Consider the following 20,008-nt stretch of genomic DNA (forward strand, 5'->3'; position numbering starts at 1 on the left):
CACACACACACACACACACACAAAAGCATTCCCTGTTAAAATTTGTGTTTTCTTCTATATGGTTTTTACTTACCACTTTGAGCCGTGGTTGAAATTTAAAGCTGAACAAATACTAGGTTACTTTTTCTAAAAAAATTTTTTTTTAATGTTTATTTATTTTTGAGACAGAGAGACACAGAGCATGAATGGGGGAGGGGCAGAGAGAGAGGGAGACACAGAATCGGAAGCAGGCTCCAGGCTCTGAGCCATCAGCCCAGAGCCTGACGCGGGGCTCGAACTCACAAACCGTGAGATCGTGACCTGAGTTGAAGTCGGACGCTCAACCGACTGAGCCACCCAGGCGCCCCTTCTTTTTCTATCTCTGGGAGAATTGCCATCCAATGTTTGCTACTGGTTCAAATACTGGTAGCAGGGTAGAATTTTCATTGGCCAAAACTGTATAGAGAGGTGTTGATATGAGGATAGCCAGACTGACCTTTTCTTCACAGATATCAGAGATGAATTCTTTGGGAGGAGGAGTTGAGGTAAGAAGGGGAGCATCTGCCCCAAGAATAGTTAAGTCTAAGCTCTGTTCCAAGGATGAATGACTGTGACTTATTTTCCTGCTTCTTGGCTTTCAGAATAGAGTTTGGAGGGGTGCCTGGGTGGCTCAGTCGGTTAAGCATCCGACTTCGGCTCAGGTCATCTCACAGTTCACAGATTCAAGCTCCGCATCAGGCTCTGTGCTGACAGCTCAGAGCCTGGAATCTGCTTCCAATTCTGTGCCTCCCTCTCTTTCTCTGCCCCCGTCCCAAAAAATAAATAAATACTAAAAAAAAAAAAAAAAAAGAATAGAGTTTGGAAAATCAGAGTGTGACATTCTTAGAGGCATCATTCCTCATTTTCCCGACATCAGGGCTACAAAGCATTGCATAAATGTATTTGAAGAAATAAAGGTTGAGAATTTTCCAAAACTGATAAGGACGTCAAGCCACATATTCAAGAAGCACTATGTCTTAGCGTGGGCTGTTGTAACAAAATACCATAGGCTGGATGGCTGAAACAACAAGATATTTATCTCATTCTGGAGGCTGGGAAGTCCAAATCAATGTTCCAGCAGATTTAGTTCCCGGTAAGGGCTTTTTTCTGGCTCACAGATGGCTGACTTCTCCTTGTGTCTTCATGTGGCAAAGAAAGTGAGCTCTGGTTTTTTAGAAGGGCACTAATTCCATCACCGGGGGGGGGGGGGGCTCACTCTCATGTCCTTATTTATTTATTTATTTATATTAAATATAATTTATTGTCAAGTTGGTTTCCATACAACACCCAGTGCTCACCCCAACAAGTGCCTCCTCAATGCCCATCACCGACTTTCCCCTCTCCCCCACCCCTCATCAACCCTCAGTTTGCTCTCAGTATTTAAGAGTCTCTTATGGGGGCGCCTGGGTGGCTCAGTCGGTTGAGCGTCCGACTTTGGCTCAGGTCATGATCTCACAGTTCGTGGACCTTCTCCCTGGCTACTTGGGCTTGGATCCAAGAGAGCAAGGCAAAATTGCATGCCATTCTTTTGACGTAGTCTTGGAAGCTACATGGCATCACTCTTGCCCTACTCTCTTGGTCAAGGCAGTCACAAAGACCCACCCAAGTTCAAGGAGAACATAGAGTTCACCTCTGAAAAAGGGGAGTGGCAAGATTCTAGAAGAATGTGGGATGGGAAACATTGTAACCATTTTTTGAAAATCTGCCCACGGGAGGTACCTTTATTTTCCATAAGAAAACTTGAATTAGTAACTACAAAGCCTCCTCAATCTGCTTCCTAGATGAAAAATATTAGGAGTCCAAAGTTCTTTTTTTTCTTAATTTTTATTTATTTTTGAGAGAGAGTCAGATAGAGCATGAGCAGGGGAGGGGCAGAGTGAGAGGGAGACACAGAATCCAAAGCAGGCTCCAGGCTCTGAGCTGTCAGCACAGAGCCTGATGTAGGGCTTGAACCCACAGACCGTGAGATCATGACCTGAGCCAAAGTCAGACGTTTAACTCACTGAGCCACCCAGGTGCCGCCCTCCCCCTTTTTTGGGCATTTTTTTCTGTTTTAGTTCAAATTTGTACTTCTACCAGAACAATTCTCTTAAGAACTATGTGGGTTTCCTAAAAACCTTAGTGAGATTCACCTTATTAGATAAAACATACCACTAGAAGTCTATTTGAGGTAAGAACTTCCCTACCTGGGGCTTCCTGTGAGGATGCTGCAGGATAATACTCTTAAGATTTGTAGAAGCTCTGTTATTTGATAGGATCTGCTAGGGACACCTTAAAATCTTCAGAGGGCCTTTTGTCAGTCTGAAATGTTCCGTGAAGCGCTACCTTGAATCTCTCTGAGGTCTTTACAAACGATCTTCCACAGACCCATTCCAGGTTTGACTTTGGTCTGAGGTCCTGTCTTACTTAAAGACTAATTAACACATGGGAAGGCTGGGAAGAAGAAACAGTATTATTGTCAAACTTGGCAAGTCCTGGTTCTTTCATATTTAACAGAGCATTCTTTAATTTGTCCTCTTGCATTTTATCACAGGCAGCAAGAAGAAGCCGGGTGGCACTGTGGGTATTCTGCTGGGAAATCACCTTAGCCAGATTGTTGAATTCATTTAGGTATATTGTCCGTTTTTCACCTTACTGTGTCATTCTTGCCTTCAGCTTCCAGTAAGTTTTTATTGCTTTCCTTTAGCCCTCAATAATAGTCTCCATGCGGCCCTTTAGGCTTTCACTAACAGTCTCCTTGAAGTCCTTCCAGCTTCCACCTGCCACCTAGTCCTGAAAGCAGTTGTGATTCCTGTATATATAGGTATGTCCACAGGCTGCTTGAGTTTTCTCACAGCATAATACCGGAGGTTCAAGAATGAATTTCGCAAGAGAAGATGGCAGAAATACGTGGCATTTTTTCAGATCTAGCTTTGGAAGTCACATAGTATCATTTCAACTGTACTCTATTGTTTGAGGTGGACACAAAGACCTCAAGTGCAAGGAGAAGTGGCTATAGACCCTCATCTCCTGATAAGGAAAACGGCAAGTTTCCTAGAAGAGCATCTGAGATGGGAGTTAGTGTTGCAGTGATCTTTGGAAAATGCAGTCCTCCCACAGAATTGTTTGTTATGTAGGAAAACTGAAAAGAAAGATAAAGATTAGAAACTTAACCAGCAGGGCGCCTGGGTGGTTCAGTGGGTTAAGAGTCTGTATTTTGGTATGGGCTCAGGTCATGATCTCATGGTTTGTGAGACTGAGCCCCACATTGGGCTCTGTGCAGACAGTGTAGAGCCTGCTTGTGATTCTGTCTCCCTTTCTCTCTCTGCCCCTCCCCCACTTGTGTGTGCAAGGGCACTCTCTCTCTCTCTCAAAATAAATAAATAAACATTAAAAAACAAAAAACAAAAAACCTTACCAGCAAGGTGTGGGGGGGGGGGGGCGGTGAATAGGCTAAATGTGTTGATAGGCATTAAGGAGGGCACTTGATGGGATGAGCGCTGGGTGTTATATGTAAGTGCTGAATCACAAAATTCTCCTCTCGAAACCAATACTACACTATATGTTAACTAATTTGAGTCTAAATCTAAAAATATGTGTATAAAAAAAGAAAAATATGGGAAAAAACACCTTACCAGTAGCCACAGGAAAAAGATAACCTTCAAAGGAAAAACAATAGATCTAACAACTGACTTAAAAACAGCAATAATGGAAAAGGGAAACCACTGGAATAATATCCTCAATGTGATGACAGAAAATACCTGACGACCTAGAAGCCTATAACTAGCAAAATAGATACTTCAGTATGGAAGCATGTATTGTTCATAAAGTTTATTGAAAGCAATTTGATGAAATCAAAATAAAATCATTTTTAGAAAAATATGAATTTAGATAATATAGCCTACCTGCAATAACGGAAACACTAAAGAGTATTCTTCAGGCACAAGGAAAATGATTCTAGGGGAAAGCAAGTAGGTGAAGGAAGAAATGGAATATAATGAAAAGTGTAAATATATAGATAAATCTAAATAAATATTTACAAATAATATACTATGGGGTTTCAAATACACAAAGAATTAAATAGCATATGAAGCAAGGAAATAAGTAGAGGTTATTGCATTTTTCACAAGGTGATACAAATGTTAATTTTTATTCAGTGTTAATAAATCAGGAAAGTTATTACCATAAGCGAATATAGGAGGCAAATGGAATAATTTTTTAAAAAATAAAAGAAGATAAAAACTATAGAATAAGCAGGAAAGAAAAGAAATAATAATTTAAACTCAAATAGATCAGTAATTACATTAAATGTAATTGGACTATACATTTCAGTAAAGGGCAAGATATCAGGTTGATTTTCCTAGTGTGTTCAATCTTGTGCTCTAAAAAATGCTATAAGGTCATATATAGTATGGCACATGTATAGGGTATAAAGTAAACATATAAGGTAACAGACCGTTTTGCATTCAGCTAAATAAAAACTTAACTTTGATCAAGAAAAACAATAAATGTATTATGTAAGATTCAAAACTTGGTAAAAGTAAAAAATATTGTTCAAAGATACAAACATGATAAAATTATAAAGAAAGCGAAAAGGTTAATAGACACAAAATTGAAGGTGGTGATTACCTTTGATTGGGATCAGGGTGCAGCACACAGGGGCTTCAGAAGTAAAGACAATGTTTTATGACTACTTACTACTAGATAATGGTCATTATTTTTCCTTAAAGTCTCACATATTTTTCAATTATTCTTCTGACGTACTCAACATTTAACTTTTGAAAAAATCAATACAGATTTAAAAAGAAAGAAAACTCCAGAAGAGTTGCCTGCCTTAGGTTAGGACCCTCTGTGTTCCTTGCACATCTTCGTTGCCCACCAGTATTTAGAACCACATTAGGCATCCCGAACTGATTCACATAAAGGGAGCAGTGTAGGTCTATTCCAAGGGATGGGTGCAAATGTACTTCTGTAGTGTTTATCTGATATGCGAAACCTATCTACTTTATATTTCTACTACATTTTTCCATTTTGCTCTTTTATGACAGAAGTTAATGATATAGACTTCAAGAAGAGTCACTTGTCCCTACTTTTTCTGAGCTCCTTGCCCAGCTTCTCAAATCTATTACTGAGCTCTTCTTAGCTAGACTGATGTCCCCTGACCATTCTTACCCAACATAAGACAGCTTAAGATGACTCCCTGGGTGTATTTCATGTCTTAAATCGGTCTGAACCCAATATACTTACATACCACAGCAACAATATACAAATACTAAACCAGTTTCATTTCAAAAAGAGCAACAGATAATGGTCTTCAGTAAGTAATACTTCCTTGCTGATGCTGGTTCTTTCAGAAAACCTTACTAATCAGATGAATATGGACCAGTAATTTAAATTCTGTACACATATTCATTATAATCCCATAAATTAGTGATGTGCTACAGATTGGTAGGCTTTGGGTCTTTTTGTGGTTTTCCTGAGATTCTTCTGCATAAAATCATTCACTAGCATTGCAATTCCTCTACATCTTCTTTTTTTCTAAATTTTTATTTTATTTTTTTAAAAATAAACACCCAACACCCAACATGGGGCTCAGACTCACAACCCTGATATCAAGAATTATATGCGGTACTGACTGAGCCAGCAGGAAATCCTACCTCTTCCATTTTATCTTAAGATTTTATTTTATTTCATTTTAATATTTATTTATTCTTGAGAGGGGGCAGGGGCAGAGAGAGAGGGAGACAGAGGATCTGAAGCAGGGTCATCGCTGACAGCAGAGAGCCAGATGAGGGGCTCAAACTCAAGAATGGCGAGACCCTGACCTAAGCCAAAGTCAGACGCTTAACTGACTGAGCCACCCAGGCACGTCTCTTAAGATTGTATTTTATTTTATTTGTTTTGAGAAACAATTTTTATTTTATTTTATTTTTAATTTACATCCAAATTAGTTAGCATATAGTGCAACAATGATTTCAGGAGTAGATTCCTTAATGCCCCTTACCCATTTAGCCCATCCCTCCTCCCACAACCCCTCCCGTAACCCTCAGTTTGTTCTCCATATTTAAGAGTCTCTTATGTTTTGTCCCTCTCCCTGTTTTTAATTATTTTTGTTTTCCTTCCCTTACATTCATCTGTTTTGTGTCTTGAAGTCCTCATAGGAGTGAAGTCATATGACATTTGTCTTTCTCTGACTGACCAATCTCGCGTAGCATAATACCCTCCAGTTCCATCCACGTAGTTGCAAATGACAAGATTTCATTCTTTTTGATTGCTGAGTAATACTCCATTGTATATATATGTATACCACATCTTCTTTATCCATTCATCCATCGATGGACATTTGGGCTCTTTCCATACTTTGGCTATTGTTGATAGTGCTGCTATAAACATGGGGGTGCATGTATCCCTTTATCCCTGTGTCCCTTGGATAAATGCCTAGTAGTGCAATTGCTGGGTCATAGGGTAGTTCTATTTTTAGTTTTTTGAGGAACCTCCATCCTGTTTTCCAGAGTGGCCGCACCAGTTTGCATTCCCACCAGCAGTGCAAAAGAGATCCTCTTCCTGCTCATCCTTGCCAACACCTGTTGTTGTCTGGGTTGTTAATGTTAGCCATTCTGACAGGTGTAAGGTGGTATCTCATTGTGGTTTTGATTTGTATTTCCCTGATGATGAGTGATGTTGAGCATTTTTTCATGCATCGGTTCGCCATCTGGATGTCTTCTTTGGAGAAGTGTCTATTCATGTCTTTTGCCCATTTCTTTACTGGATTATTTGTTTTTTTGGGTGTTGAGTTTGATAAGTTCTTTATAGATTTTGGATACTAACCCTTTATCTGATATGTCATTTGCAAATATCTTCTCCCATTCTGTTGGTTGCCTTTTAGTTTTGCTGCTTGTTTAAGATTTTATTTTTAAGTAATCTCTACACCCAACATGGGGCTCAAACTCACAACCCTGAGATTCAAGAGTTGTATGCTCTACTGCCTGAGCCAGCGAGGCACTCTTCTTACCATTTTAATCTCGTAAGTACATGAATGGGTGGTGCTCTTATTACAGAATGATTCTCTTGTCTTATGATGGGGTTCTCTACTGTCTTGCATCTGTCTCTCTCTCTCTCTCTCTCTCTCTCTCTCTATCTAGTACAATATCTTGCCCACTACAATTGTAATTCCAGACACCTTTGACTTTTAATCACATAAAGACATGAGAAGGGACGATGGGGTTCATCAAGAGTGTCTCCTATATTGTGCCATCCCTAAGATCTTCACCAATCACAGAAATGCCAATCAGTTTCTTTATATCTACCTCACTTCATGCTCAAAAAGAAATGAAAAGGCATTGTCCACTCTAAGATGACCTATATATAATCTGCATGAAGGTATCAACTTTCTGGATTTTCTTCATAATCCCAGGATTCTGATGTAGCTTTTGTTTGGTCTCAGGTATGTCCAAAGCCTGGAACTATATGAACTTTGGCATTGGTTAAAGTAAATATTGCGCAGTCACTGTGTATCATAAGCCAATATTGAGGTTTCTACTAGTTCCCAGTAATTCTTGCTGGTAGGGCCAAGTTCTTACATGTTGTTCTTGATGATGTGAACATACAACATTCTTCTAAGACCCTGCACATGCCATTCATTTTATCCAAGGATATTATCACCTCCTAGACAAGTTCAAGGTCCTATGGTAGAGATCTCAAATGTCCAATTTGGGAACCACACTCAAGATTCAAAGCACCACCAGTGGAAACAATACTATGTAGTCTAAATCTGTGTAGTCCATGGGGTATGCTAGAATTAGGTTGTGCACCTGGAAAAAACACTGACAGGACATTAGGCAGCAAAGACAATTCCAGTTAGCAGGACCTGGGTCTGACTTATAATGACAATATTAAAATAGAAAACTGTGATGTTATGAGAGGAAAGTCTATTTGGGGAGAAGATTTGGAGTTTAAAGCTTAGGGTAAAAAGATGAGGGGATGAGAGTACTATCTCCTGGGCTTTCAAGAAATCAGAGCAGCAGGGAGCATTCAGCTGGTCTCTTGAGTCAAGATTCTCTGACTTCTCCTCATGATGTTGAAGGGCAAATTTATTTAGTCCTTCTCCATAAATCACCTCAAACTTTCCCAGTAATAAAGGTAAAAGAAGAAGGCTTCCAAGGGCTAACAAATAGACACACTATTGAGAAGAGACCTACTGACTCACCAAGAAATCCAGCTCTTACTATAATATACAACCGGACTTCTGGAAAATCTACGTTAAATTGGCTACTAGGATCAGGCAGAGGACATTCAGATTGACCAGGCTGAATCGGGGGAGAGAGGGTCTCACAGTGAGCGCTCTCCTCTGAATATGATATCTAAGAGTTAGATGCTCTGTTTCTGTGTTTGATGAGCTTATGGAGATTACCACGATCCTACTTAAGGGAAGTTGGAAAATAACTGCAGTCATGAAGAGTTATAACAGAAGGAATCAGGAATAATTAAAGAGACTGTTTGAATCAGCCTGAAGCAGGCTGCCCCAGTTGCCCAAATAATCTGCTTTCGCTACATTGCAAATAAACTGGCATTCATATTTTCTCAAAGATTTACATCCTGCTCTTCCAAATGGTTAGAAGCAGAGCTATTGCAGGGCACGGATGGTGCTGGTGGTGAATAGCCAGAGAACTGGCAAATAGAAAATACATTTTTTAGGGGGTATCTGCCTGGCTCAGTCTGTACAGAATGCAACTCTTGATCTTGGGGTTGTAAGCCCCACGTTGGGTGTAGAGCTTCCTTAAAATATTTTAAAATTGTATTTTTGTGAACTAGTGTTTCATTCTGTTCGTACAATAGTTTCTGGGTCAAACTATCTCGTCATTGATTACTAGTGATTGAATACAATTACAAAAGTAGGGGGGCCCTGGGTGGCTCAGTTGGTTGAGCATCTCACTCTTGATTATGGCTCAAGTCGTGATCCCAGGGGATGGGATTAAGCCCTGTGTCTGGCTCTGTGCTGACCACGGAGCCTGCTTGGGATTCTGTTTCTCATCTGCCCCTCTCCCCCACTCATGCTCTCTCTCTCAAAAAAAAAAATTTTTTTTTTAATTACAAAAGTCGGGGCGCCTGGGTGGCTCAGTCGGTGAAGCGGCCGACTTCGGCTCAGGTCATGATCTCGCGGTCCGTGAGTTCGAGCCCCACGTAGGGCTCTGTGCTGACAGCTCAGAGCCTGGAACCTCTTTCAGATTCTGTGTCTCCCTCTCTCTGACCCTCCCCTGTTCATGCTCTGTCTCTCCCTGTCTCAAAAATAAATAAAAACGTTAAAAAAATAAAAAAAATAAATTACAAAAGTAAATGATATAGCACCTGAAAGAGTTAATCTCTCAAACTCCCCACTAACAGCTCCAACTAGGGCAAAACTCCTGGCAAGCACTCACCTTGGTAACTTCTGTAATTCAAAGTTCTGGGACCTGAGCCAAGAGCAGGCTTACCAGGCTAAGAGTATAGCTGTTTTTGTACCCAGACAGCAAGTGTTTATTTTGAAAACTATGCTTTCCATTTAATTGAATCTCTCTGAATGTAAGGAGCCTTTCCTTAAAGACTCCCTCAAAGGGGAGACATGTGGCCCTAATGCCCTTTCTCTCTAGACTTGTTACAATATCAGATTCCTCTGGAGAAATCATATGCTTAGGTCTAGATGCTTTAGACAAGGGAAATATTCAAGTATTTCAGCGGATTTTTAGACACAGGATCAGAGATAACACAAGTTCCTGGAAACCTCAATCAAATGGGAAAGACTAAATGTTGAAAGATATGGAGGAGGAAGGATCTGAGGTGGACAGGTTTTACCAACCCTGCAAGTGGGGCACAGAAGATCAAAGGTATCCTTTTTGGTGATTTCATCACTCTCTGATATTTTTCTTTGTTGTTTAAACCTTTCATTTTGAAATAATTTTAGACCCACAAAAACGTGGGTCAAAAATAGTACAGGGTTCCCTATATAATTCCTCCCCTTCCCTTAATGTTAACATTTGACATAACCATACTACAAATATCAAAATCAGGAAGTTACCATTGATACAATACTATGTAACCACGAGAGTATTATTGAAATTAAGTTATCGTTATCTTGGAGAAGGGATTTACTCAAATGGGATGTATACTGGCTGCTAAGAAATGGAAACTTGGAACTTTCTTGTCCCACAAAAACTGTAAACAAGAAATAGACCCAGGCAGGATCATGAGTGAAATCATAACCAATACTGGAGTTAACTGGGAGCCCATCCCACCTCCAACCTTTTCTCCTTTAACTCTCACTCGGATTTTTGGAAAAGTAAATGGATCTCAGATGTCAATGGAGGACAAAAAACCCAAAAGAATCTGTAACTGTGGTTGACACTATTTCTCTACAGGAAGATCTTTCTCAGTCATCTCTGATTGTTATTTTATTAATCTTACTATGCCATTGTTTTTGATCCCCATATGTATATATGTATGTATGTATTTATTTACGTTTTAGACATTAACAGCAATTTGCTCTCACTTGGCAGCCAGTGATTTATCTTGCCTCCAAGATATTTCCAGTTCTCTAACATTTGACATAATCTGTTTAGGCAATATTTAAAAGGTGTCCTAAGTTTAATTCAGATAGTGAAATTACTCATTGATGCTATACTGATCAGAGATAACACTGAAATAATTCTTTCTGAAACTCAACCTTTCCATATTGAACTTATAATAAAAGTCAGTGGGCTATTAAGCATGGAAAAGTTCAGGGGCCTTTTACAAGATACAAACATTTATGGGTGTGTAATTATCTGGGGGTAACCAGAGAGATCCTACCCTAAATCAGGCAAAGGCTTTTGTCTATCCATAAGTCCCTACCCTTAAAATAGGGGCACAGAAATTAATTTTTATGTTTAATATTGGAGATAGTACGCCACATATTGGGGTATTAATCTACAGCTACTTCAAGTCACTAGACAAACATTGGAATTTGTATGAAGTCACTCCTCTCCTACAGCAGCTGATTCTTTTTCAGATTGTGAGCAAGCCGCCCTGGCAGTTGGCCTGTACAATACTTATTTCTTCCATGGAGTTCCTACGTGCTGAATTCCCTACAGGAAGGCACTTTTGAGTGGCCAATGCAAGGCCTCCTCCTTAGCTGCTTTCCCCTCATGTGCCTGGGAGCCATTTCTGCGTCTCTTCACAGCATCCTGGGTATCAGGGAAGGGAGAGGGAGAAGTCACCTTTCACCATGACTTTCTGAAACCTGAGTGCAGATTTCAATTGTGCTGGCGGCTGTGATAGCCCACAAAGTCTTTGTAAGCTGAGTGTCCCTAGATTGTGCACAGCCTGTAACTCTTTAAGCAACAGGTGTTTAAAAAACCCTGCAGCAGTTACTCGGGAGATAGAGTAGTCAAAGCTCACCGAACTCTGAGATCTGGGACCTACTCTGGCTTCTTTTTATTCAGCTTATTAATATTTATTGAGCTTGCCCTCACTGGGCACCTTCTGTATGCTCCATCCACCCTGTTGTGTAACCTAGTAGGCTGAGCTGATTGGCTGCGTTCAGCTAAAGAAACGCACTCAGGAATATGAAGGGCAAGAGGAGAGTGAGGTCAAGGTGTTTATTCTCTCCACTCCTGCTATCTCACAGTGGACTGCCTGGCTCCCACCACCATAGCTACAACTCCTGCCAGGCAGCCCTCTCCCTTGAGACTTCAGGCCCAACGGTCTGCCGCCAACCTTGCCAATGCCTTTGGGAATAGTCTCTTTATGGAACTCTCCACAAACTACCTATTTGGAATGTGCCACTTGATTCCTGCCAGAACCCAGACACAACTCAACCCTCACACTGCCAGTGTCGAGATTTGTGAATGAAGAGCAAAACTCTTCCTGAGCACCCACTATAGGTGGATTGGTGCGGTGCTTTTACACGTTAGCCCATGTAATCATCACAATAAACCTTTTACAGATAAGGAGACTGGATTCAGGGGCTTCATTACATATCTTGCTAAAGATCACCAGGCTCTTAAGGAGCAGGATCAGACCGGAACCCAGGTAGATCTCACCCCAGAAACATCTACCTGCTCTGGAAGCCACCCTAGGTACTCTTAACTCTAGAAAAAGGCTTGGAAAAGGATGGAGAGGCAATGGAAGGATTAGGACTGCTTCTCCACTGATCATCTGAATTATAATCGCCTGGGATGCTTTATAAAACTCCAGGTTCTCCGAACTACTAGTATCTTTCCCAATCTCACTGGTCTTGGTACGTCTATTTCCACACTCACTGCGCTGGATTGCATAATAATGAACTCTTACTTTGGCAGATACTTCCTTCCAATCAGACACTAGTGGATTTTCACAAACTCTAGCTGACTTCATACAGCGGCTTAGCGTGTCCAAGCGCCCAATCTGAAGATCGCAAAGTTTCCAATTGCAGTTGCTTCCCCGGGAGGTGGAGGGACTCCTGGCCGGACACGTGACTCTGGGGAGAAGGCCTTGCTGTTCCGCAGTAATCAGGATGGCGGCTACGGTGACGCTGGAGCCCGCGGGCCGCTGCGCATGGGACGAGCCCGTGCGCATCACCGTGCGCGGCCTCTCCCCGGGACAGCCCGTCACGCTGCGCACGTCCCTGCGCGACGAGAATGGCGCGCTCTTCCGGGCCCGCGCGCTGTACCAAGCGGACGCCGACGGCCTCCTGGACCTGGCGCGCGCGCCCGCGCTGGGCGGCAGCTTCACGGGGCTGGAGCCCATGGGGCTGCTCTGGGCCCTGGAGCCCGAGAAGCCCTTGGTGCGGCTGGTGAAGCGGGACGTGGAGACGCCCTTCGCGGTGGAGCTGGAGGTGCTCGAGGGCCACGAGCCCGACGCCGGGCGGCTCCTGGGCCGAGCGGTGCTGGAGCGCCACTTCCTGAGGCCGGGGATGCGGCGGGTGCCGGTACGCGCGGGCCGGGTGCGCGGCACGCTCTTCCTGCCGCCCGGTGAGTGCGTTGCGTCCCAGGCTGTTGTAAAGAATTGGTAACTGAGACCCACATTTCCTAAACTTACCGCCGCACTCCAGAGCTTGTCATGCATTCTGGATGGAAGTTTTTCCTCTTTAAATTTCATGCCACTTCCCGTATGCTAAAAAGTGGTTTCTGTCTTTGGGGCTCTCCACTGCCCAGGGCGATGAGCGATCTTATCCATGCCCATTTCTCAGATGGGAAAACAGGCTGCTCGGGGGCTGGCGGGCATGGCCGGGCCAGGGTCACAGGGCAGGTGGGAGCAGCGCGGGGATCAGGCAGGGCAGACCAGGTCACCCCGGGCACCCACCACCCTTCCACACAAATAACCTTTATGTTGGACGAATGCCACTGAGCTGTATGCTAAAAAGTGCATTCAACATACTCACAAAGTGCATTTCTTTTAAGTGCCAGCCACGCAGCTGTATTTCAAATACCAGTGTTAGGTAATGAGTTATGCTGCTGTGCAAGAGTGATCTTTGCCTCTTCTCACATCGAACTTCCAAGGGAGCTAATCTAGAGGCCGTCCCCCGTAATCCTAAAAAAACCAAACTGATTGTCCTCTTCCCCCATCATGAACAGTCAGTCGGTGATTCTCAATCTGGGTTGCTTAACCCCTACTCCTGGAGACATTTTTGTTGTGACAACCAAAAGGTGGGGGAGGATATTATTGGCATCCAGTGGGCAGAGGCCAGAGATGCTGCCAAACATGCCGAATGCACAGGACAGTCCACACAACAAAGAAATATCTTGCTCAAAATGTCTGTAGTGCTAAGGTTGAGACACCCTAGTCTAAGTAAAAACAAGGTGCTTACTAGGTTAAAGGGGCCCAGAAACAAGACCCCCTACCCCACCTTTTACAACCAAATTCCAGACTGAAACCCCTCCTGTATAGAAATGCTGGAGTTGCCATATCTCAGAGAATCCCTAAACTGAATTCTGTCATTCTCCAAAACAGGAGGCTCTGCTTTATTCTTACAGCTCGTCAGCAATTCACAACCTTAGCCAGTGGCTGCACAGTCAACTGAAATCCTGTGGTTGGAATTGGATCTTATACATCTCTGTATGTCCAGATTCCTAGAGGCTTGCTCAGGGATATGGTAGGAGCTCAATAAATCATACGGACTGAATCAGTAAGAATCCCCCCACCCACCCAAAAACAAACCAAACAAACAAAAACCTTTTACCACCCATATTGGCACCTGATATTTCAGTCAAGTCAATCTTGTGTCAACTATTTCAATGTCTACTTTGTGGCCCATTTAAAATTTGTTTTCTGTCTCAAAGACTTTTGTAAATAACGTAGAAGGGTTCAGTCATTTAACAAATATGTATTAAGCCAGTGACTATGCTACATAGCGGGATGCGATAGCTAGCGAAGTCAGACATGGTCCTCACTGTACTTACAGCCTAATAAAGGACCCAGGTAACTATACTTGCACCTATAAGCTTGATAAGTGCTATGATAAGGGAAATACAGGCCCAGGGTGCTGATGGAGACATAAAAGGGTATCTGACTCAACTCAGCCTTGGGGGAGATCTGGGAAGTCTTCTGGGAAGGGAGATCTAAACTTTGATTTGAAAGCTGAAGGTCAACCAGGTGATAAAAAGTGGAGAGGGAAGAATAGCATATACTATTTTCAGGGGCCAAAGAGAACAGAGCATATTTAGGGATAGTGTTCTTTAAGGTTGGAGTAGAGAATGCAAGGAGGTGGGGAGTATATCAATACCCCTTTTATATGTAGAGCATTGTACAAATTCTTCAAGCATTCTCAAGTAGATTTTTTTTTTTTTTGAGGAAGATTTTGTGGAAAAGGTACATCTCATCATATGCTACTTGTAATTTGAAATATATATTTCATTTTTGAAAATTATGTGAGAAATTCTGGAGAAAATAAAGCATTTTGTTCCCCCCTTCCTTCTCCCTGAAGGTTACTAAAAAGGAAAAAAAAAAAAGGCAACATTTTAAAAAGGGTCCTTTTTTCCACTTGCTCCTCCGCTCCCAGCCTTCCTTGCTTCAGAAACTTGTCTTCACTGACTGCCAAAATCTGAAACTCCAGAATGTCTCTGGAGAGTCTAAAGCTCCTTATGATCTGTGGTGCTTTCCAGGTGCAGGACCCTTCCCTGGGATCATCGACCTGTTTGGGAGTGGTGGTGGCCTTTGTGAATACAGGGCCAGCCTCCTGGCTGGACATGGTTTTGCTGTGCTTGCTTTGGCTTATTTCAAATTTGAAGACCTCCCTGAATATTTGGACGATGTGCACCTGGAGTACTTTGAAGAAGCTATAGACTTCATGCTGCAGCATCCAAAGGTGAGTTCTGGTGTTTGCTTGAATGCAGGGGAGACAGGGTAGAGCCAACACAGGACTGGATCTCAAAACCCTACCAGGACGCTGGGGGCTAGAAATATGTCATGAGACACAAAAGTTCCTTCCAAAGTTATTAGGATTATTATTTTCACTTCCACCCATCTCTCTCCAATCCCTAAGACTTAACTGTTTATTTTCCTTTAATTCTTTTTTAAAAATTTTTTTAAATGTTTTATTTATTTTTGAGACAGAGAGAGACAGAGCATGAGCAGGGGAGGGTCAGAGAGAGAGGGAGACACAGAATCCGAAGCAGGCTCCGGGCTCTGAGCTGTCAGCACAGAGCCCGACGTGGGGCTTGAACTCATGAACGGTGAGATCATGACCTGAGCTGAAGTCGGACGCTTAACCAACGGAGCCACCCAGGTGCCCCTATTTTCCTTTAATTCTTGACCATAATTCAAAGAGTTGTACTAAGACATTACTAACCTTAAATTCTGCTTCTCCATCTACCCCCAAGTGGCCTTATAATGCTGAATAAGGCAACTGCTTTCTCTGGGATTCAGTTTTTCTCATTTATAAGATTAATGTAGGGGTACCTGGGTGGCTTAGTCAGTTGAGTGTCCAACTCTTGATTTCAGCTCAGGTCATGATCCCAGGGTTATGAGATCAAGCCCCATGTCAGACTCTGCACTGAGCATGGAGCATGCTTGGGGTTCTCCCTCTTTCCTTTTGCCTCTGTCCCCTGCTCATGCTCTCTCTCTCTCTCTCTCTTGCTCTCAAATAAAATAATAATTTAATTTAATTAAAAAAAAGATTAATGTAGGGGCACCTGTGTGGCTCAGTCGGTTGAGCAGCCAACTTCGGCTCAGGTCATGATCTCACAGTTCGTGAGTTTGAGCCCTGCGTCAGGCTCTGTGCTGACAACTCAGAGCCTGGAGCCTGCTTCAGATTCTGTGTCTCCCTCTCTCTCTCTGCTCCTTGCCCGCTCATACTCTGTCTCTCTCTTTCCCTCAAAAATAAATAAACATTAAAAAAATTTTTTTAAAAAAGAGGAAAAAGTTTGACTCTTAAGAAACATTTTACGACAGTCGGTGACATTTGAATAGGGACTGTATTGGATGCTATTAAGGAATCATTAATTTTGTTAAATGTGATAATGCTATTATGTTTTTATAGAAAAAGTTCTTCTCTAAGACTGTAAAAAATAATCAAAACATTTTGATGTGATTAAAAGTGGAATACATGCTCTGCAACTATCTAGATTTAAAGAAGCCCAAATATTCTAATGTTAAGTAATAAATGTTAAAAAATGTTCTACAAGGTCTGTAGGGTGATCTAACTCTGTCAGAATTCAGGGACTGGTCTGTTAGCAGAGCTGCTAGAACCTCAATGGCCTTGAACTGTGATTATTGGTTTATTAGGGGAGATAAGGCCCCAGGGGAAAAAGAAGAGACCAATATATCCTATCAGTTCTGCCCTTAGACCTGGGCAAGAGGGGCTTCTGTCCTGGACAGAAGCCTTAGGTGGCCATACTCCCTGCCCACAGGGTGAGGAGTCCAAGGGACCCAGGGAATGTATCCACCTGGAACCCATGTGCCTTACATACACACACACACACACACACACACACACACACACACACTCACACACACACACACACTCACACACACACACACAAACACCCCATACCCTTGTGATCTGGAATACCAGAATTCTTTGCCAAATAGCACTGATCCTGCTTCCAGGCCCTATGTCTTTTCTCAGGGTCTGTCAATGTGAATACTCCTAGGCCTTAAATATGGAGACTGGGGCGTCCATATACATGTGTGAGAGGCCCCTCAAGGTACATGATGGAGCCAGGGATGGGAAGAGAAGGAATGGGGGCCAGGGACCAAGGACTGGGGCTAGCTCTCCACCCATGCCACGTTCCAGTACAGAACTTCAAGGAGTTCCAAGATTTCAAATTTGAGCCTGACATTATAAACTGTTATGAAGGTATATTTATCAAGGTGGGAGAAAATAATATATTTTATTTTTTTATTTAAAAAAATTTTTTAATGTTTATTTATTTTTGAGGGGGGGGCGCATGAGTAGGGGAGGGGCAGAGAGAGAGGGAGACACAGAATCCCAAGCAGGCTCCAGGCTCTGAGCTGTCAGCATAGAGCCTGTTGCGGGGTTCAAACTCACGGACCATGAGATCATGACCTGAGCTGAAATTGGACGCTCAACCGACTGAGCCACCCAGGCTCCCCAAGAAAATAATATATTTTAATAGTTTCTTTGTTTAATAGCTTTTAAATGTTTAAGTATGGGGCACATGAGTCTCTGTGTCTACTCATGACCCAGTTGCCACAAATATTAGTGGAAGGCCTGTGTACTAGGAAGTCAATTGATTTGGTTATTAGAAAACACACTTGAGCTTTGTGGATTGTTGCATTAAAAAAAAGAAAGCAAATGACATTTAAGAAAGCTAGCTAGAGAATATAAAATCACTGTTTATGTCCTCCATTTACAAATTCTAGGCTTGTTCTCTCTTTTTCAGGTGAAAGGTCCTGGTGTTGGGCTTCTTGGCTTCTCCAAAGGAGGTGACCTGTGTCTCTCAATGGCCTCTTTCTTGAAGGGCATCACAGCCACTGTACTTATTAATTCCTGTGTAGCCAACACAATAACTCCTCTGCATTACAAGGATATGTTTTTTCCCAGTCTTGGCAGTGACCCAGGGAAACTTGTAGTTACTGAGTCAGGGGTTTTAATTTTTTTGGATATTTGGGATAATCCACTGGAGGAACTCAACTATCAAAGTATTATTCCATTGGAAAGAGCCCAGGGGCCTTTTCTGTTTCTTGTTGGCATGGATGATCATTGCTGGAAGAGTGAATTCTATGCTCGTATAGCCTCTGAACGCTTACAAGCCCATGGGAAAGACAGACCCCAGATAATCTACTACCCAGGAACTGGTCACTGTATTGAACCACCTTATTTTCCTCTTTGTAGAGCTTCTGTGCATACAGTATTAGGCCAAGCAATACTCCATGGAGGTGAGCCAAAGGCACAGTCAAGGGCACAGGTAGATGCCTGGCAGGAAATTCAAACTTTCTTCCATAAACATCTCAGTGGTAAAAAATCTGTGCCGTCCAGCAAAATGTGACATTGTAATCATAGACCAGATACTATGAATAAAAATCTAATTCATACAACATGTATTGGATGAACACATCCAATACAGATGTGTTCCCAGAACACATAGGAAACTTTTTTTTTAAGTTTGTTTATTTTGAGGGGCTTTGGGTGGCTCAGGTTGGTTAAGCGTCCAACTTCTACTCAGGTCATGATCTTTTGGTTCGTGGGTTCAAGCCCAGTGTCAGGCTCTGTGTTGACAGCTCAGAGTCTGGAGCCTGCTTCAGATTCTGTGTCTCCCTCTCCCTTTCTCTCTCTCTGTCCCTTCACTGCTCACATTCTGTCTCTCAAAAATAAATAAATATTTAAAAAATTTTTTTTATAAAGTTTATTTATTTTGAGAGAGAGAGAGAGCATGAGCACGGGAGGGGCATAGAGAGAGCGAATCCCAAGCAGGCTCCACACTGTCGATGTGTGTTCAAGTGGGGCTTGAACTCACGAACTGTGAGATCATGACCTGAGCCGAAGTCCGACACTTAACCAGGTGCCCCTATGCACATTCATTTTAAATGGTCTTTGGACACTGGAAGATAAAAGCTTGTGGAAGGCATTGTGGTTTTCAGGTGGTATGTGCAGTGATGCACAAAATCCAATATTCGTGGCCACTATAACGTTGGATTTTGTAGACAGAAGTAAAAATTCCTTGAATTCTTTTTCTTTTTTTTAAAGTTTTTTTCTTTATATATATATATTATATATATAATATATATAATAATAATAATATATATTATATATTAAATAATATAATAATAATAATAATATATTATTATTATTAAGTAATCTCTATGCCCAGGGGCGCCTGGGTGGCTCAGTTGGTTAAGTGTCCAACTTCAGCTCAGGTCATTGTCTCACAGTTTGTGAGTTTGAGCCCCGCGTCGGGCTCTGTGCTGACAGCTCAGAGCCTGGAGCCTGCTTCGAATTCTGTGTCTCCCTCTCTCTCTGCTCTTCCCCTGCTCATGCTCTCTCTCTCCTTCAAAAATAATTAAAATATTTAAAAAAAAAAAGTAATCTCTATGTCCAATGTGGGCCTTGAACTCACAGGCCCAAGATCAAAAGTTGCATGCTGTATAGAATGAGGCAGCCAGGTGCCCCACATGGGTTGTTTTTCTAAAGCTGGAGATCTTCAAAGATAGAGGGACTTTAACAAGTACTTTTCAAAGAACACACGGTTATTGTATGGCTCTAAAGCAGAAATTCTTGGTCCAGTGACCATTTAGTTTTCAGTGGCAAATATTTTTGAAGCCATAATAGGACACATGACAGTTATGATCTTTAAAAAAAATTTTTTTTAACACTTATTTATTTTTGAGACAGAGAGAGACAGTGTGAGTGGGGAAGGGGTAGAGAGAGAGGGAGATGGAGACACAGAATCCAAAGCAGGCGCCAGGCTCTGAACTGTCAGCACAAAGCATGACGTGGAGCTCAAATTCACCAACTGTGCCCTGAGCCAATATATATTATATATATATATATAACCACAAGATATACAATATAATATATATTATATTGTATATTGTATATTATATAATATATGTTATTATT

The 20,008-nt window shown here is 42.0% G+C and overlaps 1 protein-coding gene across 1 annotated transcript; it reads left to right on the forward strand.

Moving 5' to 3' along the window:
- The first annotated feature begins 11,837 nt into the window (after positions 1-11,837).
- ACOT6 (acyl-CoA thioesterase 6) lies at positions 11,838-18,488 on the forward strand. The gene is made up of 3 exons (XM_019427089.2): positions 11,838-12,959; positions 15,090-15,292; positions 17,832-18,488. Exons 1-3 carry the CDS (start codon positions 12,503-12,505, stop codon positions 18,435-18,437), a joined length of 1,266 nt encoding a protein of 421 aa, XP_019282634.2. The 5' UTR covers positions 11,838-12,502; the 3' UTR covers positions 18,438-18,488.
- The last annotated feature ends 1,520 nt before the right edge of the window (positions 18,489-20,008 follow it).

This window comes from Panthera pardus, unplaced genomic scaffold, assembly GCF_024362965.1.
Source record: "Panthera pardus isolate Hobbes unplaced genomic scaffold, ASM2436296v1 HiC_scaffold_24, whole genome shotgun sequence".
Classification (NCBI taxonomy): domain Eukaryota; kingdom Metazoa; phylum Chordata; class Mammalia; order Carnivora; family Felidae; genus Panthera; species Panthera pardus.